This window comes from Coregonus lavaretus (assembly GCF_964263955.1).
Source record: "Coregonus lavaretus genome assembly, contig: HAP1_SCAFFOLD_5344, whole genome shotgun sequence".
Lineage (NCBI taxonomy): Eukaryota > Metazoa > Chordata > Actinopteri > Salmoniformes > Salmonidae > Coregonus > Coregonus lavaretus.
Window position 1 is genome coordinate 30,590 of NW_028166377.1, and position 10,477 is coordinate 41,066.

The 10,477-nt window shown below is 47.3% G+C and overlaps 1 protein-coding gene across 1 annotated transcript in view; it reads left to right on the top strand.

Annotated features, from left to right (window-relative positions):
* LOC311114799 (uncharacterized protein) overlaps positions 1–8,368 on the top strand; it is a gene marked incomplete at both ends in the record, with an annotated part of 35,652 nt that extends 27,284 nt beyond the window's left edge. The window contains 3 exons of the mRNA XM_084190038.1: positions 499–597; positions 2,411–2,509; positions 8,270–8,368. Of these exons, the coding sequence (XP_084046164.1) occupies positions 499–597; positions 2,411–2,509; positions 8,270–8,368 (297 nt within the window). The remainder of the gene's footprint in view (positions 1–498; positions 598–2,410; positions 2,510–8,269) is intronic.
* Positions 8,369–10,477: the final 2,109 nt, after the last annotated feature.

Here is a 10,477-nt window from a genome sequence, read left to right on the forward strand (position 1 = left end):
GAGAAGGGATCCAGTGTGTTACTGTAACTCCACATGTTTATCTGGTTAGCAGAGAGAGAAGGGATCCAGTGTGTTACTGTAACTCCACATGTTTATCTGGTTAGCAGAGAGAGAAGGGATCCAGTGTGTTACTGTAACGCCACATGTTTATCTGGTTAGCAGAGAGAGAAGGGATCCAGTGTGTTACTGTAACTCCACATGTTTATCTGGTTAGCAGAGAGAGAAGGGATCCAGTGTGTTACTGTAACTCCACATGTTTATCTGGTTAGTAGAGAGAGAATGGATCCAGTGTGTTACTGTAACTCCACATGTTTATCTGGTTAGCAGAGAGAGAAGGGATCCAGTGTGTTACTGTAACTCCACATGTTTATCTGGTTAGCAGAGAGAGAAGGGATCCAGTGTGTTACTGTAACGCCACATGTTTATCTGGTTAGCAGAGAGAGAAGGGATCCAGTGTGTTTTCCAGGGTATCTAAAGTGTTGTGTGTTTTCCTTTTAGAATGGTTTCACGCCGCTCCACATCGCCTGCAAGAAGAACAGAATCAAAGTGATGGAACTGCTGCTGAAACACGGAGCGTCCATACAGGCTGTGACGGAGGTAAGAACTACAGAGACAGGCTGTGACGGAGGTAAGAACTACAGAGACAGGCTGTGACGGAGGTAAGAACTACAGAGACAGGCTGTGACGGAGGTAAGAACTACAGAGACAGGCTGTGACGGAGGTAGAACTACAGAGACACCACTAACTAATGTTACAGGAACTACAGAGACAGGCTGTGACGGAGGTAAGAACTACAGAGACAGGCTGTGACGGAGGTAAGAACCACAGAGACAGGCTGTGACGGAGGTAAGAACTACAGAGACAGGCTGTGACGGAGGTAAGAACTACAGAGACAGGCTGTGACAGAGGTAAGAACTACAGAGACAGGCTGTGACGGAGGTAAGAACTACAGAGACAGGCTGTGACGGAGGTAAGAACTACAGAGACAGGCTGTGACGGAGGTAAGAACTACAGAGACAGGCTGTGACGGAGGTAAGAACTACAGAGACAGGCTGTGACGGAGGTAAGAACTACAGAGACAGGCTGTGACGGAGGTAAGAACTACAGAGACAGGCTGTGACGGAGGTAAGAACTACAGAGACAGGCTGTGACGGAGGTAAGAACTACAGAGACAGGCTGTGACGGAGGTAAGAAGAACTACTAACGCTTTGTCTTCTGACAGACTGGGTCTCTCTGTTCAACCATTTTAGAATGAACCTCCGTTCTGTGGTTCTGTGGTTCTGTGGTTCTGTGGTTCTGGGGTTCTGTGGTTCTGGGGTTCTGTGGTTCTGTGGTTCTGTGGTTCTGTGGTTCTGGGGTGTGTCTTTGTTAGGTGTGCGTGGGTTATGGTCATTGGAGATGTTTGAAGTCGTTTTTTAAGTGAATATAAGTATCTGAGTTAGCTGAGGTTTTGTGTTAGGAGTTTTAACTGGACATGACACACGTTGCTGACAGGGGCTTTAGGAGGAGTGCTTGGTGCTGGTTAGAGGGGCTGGCACTGGTATCCGTTTTTACCAGAAAGGAGCCAGATAAAGTAATCTTCTGTTGTGAGCTGGGAGCTGGGGGCTATGCACTCGGTGAACTGCCTAGAACCTTAAAGCTGAGTATCTCTGTCTCTCCCTAGCCTAACTCTGTGTCTCCGTTTCAGTCGGTTCCTAACCCTAACTCTCTGTTTCAGTCGCTCTCTGGTTCCTAATCCTAACTCTGTGTCTCCGTTTCAATCGGTTTCTAACCCTAACTCTCTGTTTCAGTCGCTCTCTGGTTCCTAGCCTAACTCTGTGTCTCCGTTTCAATCGGTTCCTAACCCTAACTCTCTGTTTCAGTCGCTCTCTGGTTCCTAATCCTAACTCTGTGTCTTCGTTTCAATCGGTTCCTAATCCTAACTCTCTGTTTCAGTCGCTCTCTGGTTCCTAGCCTAACTCTGTGTCTCCGTTTCAATCGGTTCCTAATCCTAACTCTCTGTTTCAGTCGCTCTCTGGTTCCTAATCCTAACTCTGTGTCTCCGTTTCAATCGGTTCCTAATCCTAACTCTCTGTTTCAGTCGCTCTCTGGTTCCTAATCCTAACTCTGTGTCTCCGTTTCAATCGGTTCCTAATCCTAACTCTCTGTTTCAGTCGCTCTCTGGTTCCTAGCCTAACTCTGTGTCTCCGTTTCAATCGGTTCCTAACCCTAACTCTCTGTTTCAGTCGCTCTCTGGTTCCTAATCCTAACTCTGTGTCTCCGTTTCAATCGGTTCCTAATCCTAACTCTCTGTTTCAGTCGCTCTCCGGTTCCTAGCCTAACTCTGTGTCTCCGTTTCAATCGGTTCCTAATCCTAACTCTCTGTTTCAGTCGCTCTCTGGTTCCTAGCCTAACTCTGTCTCTGTTACAGTCGGGTCTCACTCCCATCCATGTGGCGGCTTTCATGGGACACGATAACATTGTGACTCAGCTGACGATTCACGGAGCTTCGCCAAACACAACTAATGTGGTGAGTCACAGAATTCTCTCTCTCTCTCATCAAAGTATTTGAAAGAAACTTCGTGTTTGACCATTTCCTTCCATATAGCTTTTAGAACATTAGCAGGGTGTGATGAACAGACTACCACTGTAATGACATCTATTATAACAGGCTCCCTGCAGGCCAGCACAGTAACACTGGAATCAGACATTCCCTCTAAACCGTTCAACATCCAGGCCACTGTGTAACCGTAGTAACCTGGCCGGGGCTTTGTTGAGAGGAGGCGAGGCCTGGGCCGATCATTACTGCAGTCATAACACTGACAGAACAGAATCAGACTTGAGAGAAAGATGAGAGAACAGACAGACAGACAGAACAGAACAGAAAGACAGACAGAACAGACAGACAGAACAGACAGACAGTAGAGAGAACAGACAGACAGTAGAGACAACAGACAGACAGACAGAACAGACAGACAGTAGAGACAACAGACAGACAGACAGTAGAGAGAACAGACAGACAGTAGAGACAACATACAGACAGTAGAGAGAACAGACAGACAGTAGAGACAACAGACAGACAGTAGAGAGAACAGACAGACAGACAGTAGAGACAACAGACAGACAGACAGACAGTAGAGAGAACAGACAGACAGTAGAGACAACATACAGACAGTAGAGAGAACAGACAGACAGTAGAGACAACAGACAGACAGTAGAGAGAACAGACAGACAGTAGAGACAACAGACAGACAGTAGAGAGAACAGACAGACAGTAGAGACAACAGACAGACAGTAGAGAGAACAGACAGACAGTAGAGACAATAGACAGACAGACAGTAGAGACAACAGACAGACAGACAGTAGAGAGAACAGACAGACAGTAGAGACAACATACAGACAGTAGAGAGAACAGACAGACAGTAGAGACAACAGACAGACAGTAGAGAGAACAGACAGACAGTAGAGACAACAGACAGACAGTAGAGAGAACAGACAGACAGTAGAGACAACAGACAGACAGTAGAGAGAACAGACAGACAGTAGAGACAACAGACAGACAGTAGAGAGAACAGACAGACAGTAGAGACAACAGACAGACAGTAGAGAGAACAGACAGACAGTAGAGAGAACAGACAGACAGTAGAGACAACAGACAGATAGTAGAGACAACAGACAGACAGTAGAGAGAACAGACAGACAGTAGAGACAACAGACAGACAGTAGAGAGAACAGACAGACAGTAGAGAGAACAGACAGACAGACAGTAGAGACAACAGACAGACAGACAGACAGTAGAGACAACAGACAGACAGTAGAGACAACAGACAGACAGACAGACAGTAGAGACAACAGACAGACAGTAGAGACAACAGACAGACAGTAGAGACAACATACAGACAGTAGAGAGAACAGACAGACAGTAGAGACAACAGACAGACAGTAGAGAGAACAGACAGACAGACAGTAGAGACAACAGACAGACAGACAGTAGAGAGAACAGACAGACAGTAGAGACAACATACAGACAGTAGAGAGAACAGACAGACAGTAGAGACAACAGACAGACAGTAGAGAGAACAGACAGACAGTAGAGACAACAGACAGACAGTAGAGAGAACAGACAGACAGTAGAGACAACAGACAGACAGTAGAGAGAACAGACAGACAGTAGAGACAATAGACAGACAGACAGTAGAGACAACAGACAGACAGACAGTAGAGAGAACAGACAGACAGTAGAGACAACATACAGACAGTAGAGAGAACAGACAGACAGTAGAGACAACAGACAGACAGTAGAGAGAACAGACAGACAGTAGAGACAACAGACAGACAGTAGAGAGAACAGACAGACAGTAGAGACAACAGACAGACAGTAGAGAGAACAGACAGACAGTAGAGACAACAGACAGACAGTAGAGAGAACAGACAGACAGTAGAGACAACAGACAGACAGTAGAGAGAACAGACAGACAGTAGAGAGAACAGACAGACAGTAGAGACAACAGACAGATAGTAGAGACAACAGACAGACAGTAGAGAGAACAGACAGACAGTAGAGACAACAGACAGACAGTAGAGAGAACAGACAGACAGTAGAGAGAACAGACAGACAGACAGTAGAGACAACAGACAGACAGACAGACAGTAGAGACAACAGACAGACAGTAGAGACAACAGACAGACAGACAGACAGTAGAGACAACAGACAGACAGTAGAGACAACAGACAGACAGTAGAGACAACATACAGACAGTAGAGAGAACAGACAGACAGTAGAGACAACAGACAGACAGTAGAGAGAACAGACAGACAGACAGTAGAGAGAACAGACAGACAGTAGAGAGAACAGACAGACAGACAGACAGACAGACAGACAGACAGACAGACAGTAGAGACAACAGACAGACAGACAGTAGAGAGAACAGACAGACAGTAGAGAGAACAGACAGACAGTAGAGACAACAGACAGACAGTAGAGACAACAGACAGAGAGTAGAGAGAACAGACAGACAGACAGTAGAGAGAACAGACAGACAGACAGTAGAGACAACAGACAGACAGACAGTAGAGACAACAGACAGACAGACAGTAGAGACAACAGAAAGACAGTAGAGACAACAGACAGACAGTAGAGACAACAGACAGTAGAGACAACAGACAGACAGACAGTAGAGACAACAGACAGACAGTAGAGACAACAGACAGACAGTAGAGAGAACAGACAGACAGTAGAGACAACAGACAGACAGTAGAGAGAACAGACAGACAGTAGAGACAACAGACAGACAGTAGAGACAACAGACAGACAGACAGTAGAGACAACAGACAGACAGTAGAGACAACAGACAGACAGTAGAGAGAACAGACAGACAGTAGAGACAACAGACAGACAGTAGAGACAACAGACAGACAGACAGACAGACAGACAGACAGACAGTAGAGACAACAGACAGACAGACAGTAGAGAGAACAGAGAGACAGACAGTAGAGACAACAGAAAGACAGACAGTATAGACAACAGACAGACAGACAGTAGAGACAACAGAAAGACAGTAGAGACAACAGACAGACAGTAGAGACAACAGACAGACAGACAGTAGAGACAACAGACAGACAGACAGTAGAGACAACAGACAGACAGTAGAGACAACAGACAGACAGTAGAGAGAACAGACAGACAGTAGAGACAACAGACAGACAGTAGAGAGAACAGACAGACAGTAGAGACAACAGACAGACAGTAGAGACAACAGACAGACAGACAGTAGAGACAACAGACAGACAGTAGAGACAACAGACAGACAGTAGAGAGAACAGACAGACAGTAGAGAGAACAGACAGACAGTAGAGAGAACAGACAGACAGTAGAGACAACAGACAGACAGTAGAGACAACAGACAGAGAGTAGAGAGAACAGACAGACAGACAGTAGAGAGAACAGACAGACAGACAGTAGAGACAACAGACAGACAGACAGACAGTAGAGACAACAGACAGACAGACAGTAGAGACAACAGACAGACAGACAGTAGAGAGAACAAACAGACAGTAGAGACAACAGACAGACAGTAGAGAGAACAGACAGACAGTAGAGACAACAGACAGACAGACAGACAGTAGAGACAACAGACAGACAGTAGAGAGAACAGACAGACAGTAGAGACAACAGACAGACAGTAGAGACAACAGACAGACAGACAGTAGAGAGAACAGACATACAGTAGAGAGAACAGACAGACAGTAGAGAGAACAGACAGACAGTAGAGAGAACAGACAGACAGACAGACAGACAGATAGACAGACAGACAGACAGACAGTAGAGACAACAGACAGACAGACAGACAGTAGAGAGAACAGAGAGACAGTAGAGAGAACAGACAGACAGTAGAGAGAACAGACAGACAGACAGACAGACAGATAGACAGACAGACAGACAGACAGACAGACAGACAGACAGACAGACAGACAGACAGACAGACAGACAGTAGAGACAACAGAAAGACAGACAGTAGAGACAACAGACAGACAGACAGTAGAGACAACAGAAAGACAGTAGAGACAACAGACAGACAGTAGAGACAACAGACAGACAGTAGAGACAACAGACAGACAGACAGTAGAGACAACAGACAGACAGTAGAGACAACATACAGACAGTAGAGAGAACAGACAGACAGTAGAGACAACAGACAGACAGTAGAGACAACAGACAGACAGTAGAGAGAACAGACAGACAGACAGTAGAGAGAACAGACAGACAGTAGAGAGAACAGACAGACAGACAGTAGAGAGAACAGACAGACAGTAGAGAGAACAGACAGACAGACAGACAGACAGACAGACAGTAGAGACAACAGACAGACAGACAGTAGAGAGAACAGAGAGACAGACAGTAGAGACAACAGAAAGACAGACAGTAGAGACAACAGACAGACAGACAGTAGAGACAACAGAAAGACAGTAGAGACAACAGACAGACAGTAGAGACAACAGACAGACAGACAGACAGTAGAGACAACAGACAGACAGACAGTAGAGACAACAGACAAACAGTAGAGAGAACAGACAGACAGTAGAGACAACAGACAGACAGTAGAGAGAACAGACAGACAGTAGAGACACCAGACAGACAGTAGAGACAACAGACAGACAGACAGTAGAGACAACAGACAGACAGTAGAGACAACAGACAGACAGTAGAGAGAACAGACAGACAGTAGAGACAACAGACAGACAGTAGAGACAACAGACAGACAGTAGAGAGAACAGACAGACAGACAGTAGAGAGAACAGACAGACAGACAGTAGAGACAACAGACAGACAGACAGTAGAGACAACAGACAGACAGACAGTAGAGACAACAGACAGACAGACAGTAGAGAGAACAGACAGACAGTAGAGACAACAGACAGACAGTAGAGAGAACAGACAGACAGTAGAGAGAACAGACAGACAGACAGACAGTAGAGACAACAGACAGACAGTAGAGACAACAGACAGACAGTAGAGACAACAGACAGACAGTAGAGAGAACAGACAGACAGACAGACAGACAGACAGACAGACAGACAGACAGACAGACAGACAGACAGACAGACAGACATACTTACAGTAGAGAGAACAGACAGACAGTAGAGACAACAGACAGACAGACAGTAGAGACAACAGACAGACAGTAGAGAGAACAGACAGACAGACAGTAGAGACAACAGACAGACAGTAGAGAGAGCAGACAGACAGTAGAGAGAACAGACAGACAGTAGAGACAACAGACAGACAGACAGTAGAGAGAACAGACAGACAGACAGTAGAGAGAACAGACAGACAGTAGAGAGAACAGACAGACAGTAGAGACAACAGACAGGCAGTAGAGACAACAGACAGACAGACTGCAGAGAAAAATAAGTCTACCAGTCAGTCTGTCTAGTGGTACCTAGCAGAACTGTTCCAGGTGTGTTAGAGAGAACCCTTACAGACCCTGTGTGTTTGATATAACCCTGGTACCTAACCTGTGTGTTAGAGAGAACCCTGGTACCTAACCTGTGTGTTAGAGAGAACCCTGGTACCTAACCTGTGTGTTAGAGAGAACCCTGGTACCTAACCTGTGTGTTAGAGAGAACCCTGGTACCTAACCTGTGTGTTAGAGAGAACCCTGGTACCTAACCTGTGTGTTAGAGAGAACCCTGGTACCTAACCTGTGTGTTAGAGAGAACCCTGGTACCTAACCTGTGTGTTTGAGGTGTGTTTGAAAGAACCTAACCTGTGTGTTTCTCTGTGTTCCAGAGGGGAGAGACAGCGCTCCACATGGCAGCGAGGGCCGGACAGCCTGACGTGGTCAAATACCTGATTCACAACGGCGCCAGAGTGGAGGCCAAGGCCAAGGTAGGACTGGAGAAAAACACCCATACTGACTGGAGAGAAGGACCCATACTGACTGGAGAGAAGGACCCATACTGACTGGAGAGAAGGACCCATACTGCCTGGAGAGAAGGACCCATACTGACTGGAGAGAAGGACCCATACTGACTGGAGAGAAGGACCCATACTGACTGGAGAGAAGGACCCATACTGACTGGAGAGAAGGACCCATACTGACTGGAGAGAAGCACCCATACTGACTGGAGAGAAGGACCCATACTGACTGGAGAGAAGGACCCATACTGACTGGAGAGAAGGACCCATACTGCCTGGAGAGAAGGACCCATACTGACTGGAGAGAAGGACCCATACTGACTGGAGAGAAGGACCCATACTGACTGGAGAGAAGGACCCATACTGACTGGAGAGAAGCACCCATACTGACTGGAGAGACCCATACTGACTGGAGAGAAGGACACTGAGAAGGACCCATACTGACTGGAGAGAAGGACCCATACTGACTGGAGAGAAGGACCCATACTGACTGGAGAGAAGGACCCATACTGACTGGAGAGAAGCACCCATACTGACTGGAGAGAAGGACCCATACTGCCTGGAGAGAAGGACCCATACTGACTGGAGAGAAGGACCCATACTGACTGGAGAGAAGGACCCATACTGACTGGAGAGAAGGACCCATACTGACTGGAGAGAAGGACCCATACTGACTGGAGAGAAGGACCCATACTGACTGGAGAGAAGGACCCATACTGACTGGAGAGAAGGACCCATACTGACTGGAGAGAAGGACCCATACTGACTGGAGAGACCCATACTGACTGGAGAGAAGGACCCATACTGACTGGAGAGAAGGACCCATACTGACTGGAGAGAAGGACCCATACTGACTGGAGAGAAGGACCCATACTGACTGGAGAGAAGGACCCATACTGCCTGGAGAGAAGGACCCATACTGACTGGAGAGAAGGACCCATACTGACTGGAGAGAAGGACCCATACTGACTGGAGAGAAGGACCCATACTGACTGGAGAGAAGGACCCATACTGACTGGAGAGAAGGACCCATACTGACTGGAGAGAAGGACCCATACTGACTGGAGAGAAGGACCCATACTGACTGGAGAGAAGGACCCATACTGACTGGAGAGAAGGACCCATACTGACTGGAGACCCATACTGACTGGAGAGAAGGACCCATACTGACTGGAGAGAAGGACCCATACTGACTGGAGAGAAGGACCCATACTGACTGGAGAGAAGGACCCATACTGACTGGAGAGAAGGACCCATACTGACTGGAGAGAAGGACCCATACTGACTGGAGAGAAGGACCCATACTGACTGGAGAGAAGGACCCATACTGACTGGAGAGAAGGACCCATACTGACTGGAGAGAAGGACCCATACTGACTGGAGAGAAGGACCCATACTGACTGGAGAGAAGGACCCATACTGACTGGAGAGAAGGACCCATACTGACTGGAGAGAAGGACCCATACTGACTGGAGAGAAGGACCCATACTGACTGGAGAGAAGGACCCATACTGACTGGAGAGAAGCCACCCATACTGACTGGAGAGAAGGACCCATACTGACTGGACCCATACTGACTGGAGAGAAGGACCCATACTGACTGGAGAGAAGGACCCATACTGACTGGAGAGAAGGACCCATACTGACTGGAGAGAAGGACCCATACTGACTGGAGAGAATGACCCATACTGACTGGAGAGAAGGACCCATACTGACTGGAGAGAAGGACCCATACTGCCTGGAGAGAAGGACCCATACTGACTGGAGAGAAGGACCCATACTGACTGGAGAGAAGCACCCATACTGCCTGGAGAGAAGGACCCATACTGACTGGAGAAAAACACCCATACTGACTGGAGAGAAGGACCCATACTGACTGGAGAGAAGGACCCATACTGACTGGAGAGAAGGACCCATACTGACTGGAGAGAAGGACCCATACTGACTGGAGAGAAGGACCCATACTGACTGGAGAGAAGGACCCATACTGACTGGAGAGAAGGACCCATACTGACTGGAGAGAAGGACCCATACTGACTGGAGAGAAGGACCCATACTGACTGGAGAGAAGGACCCATA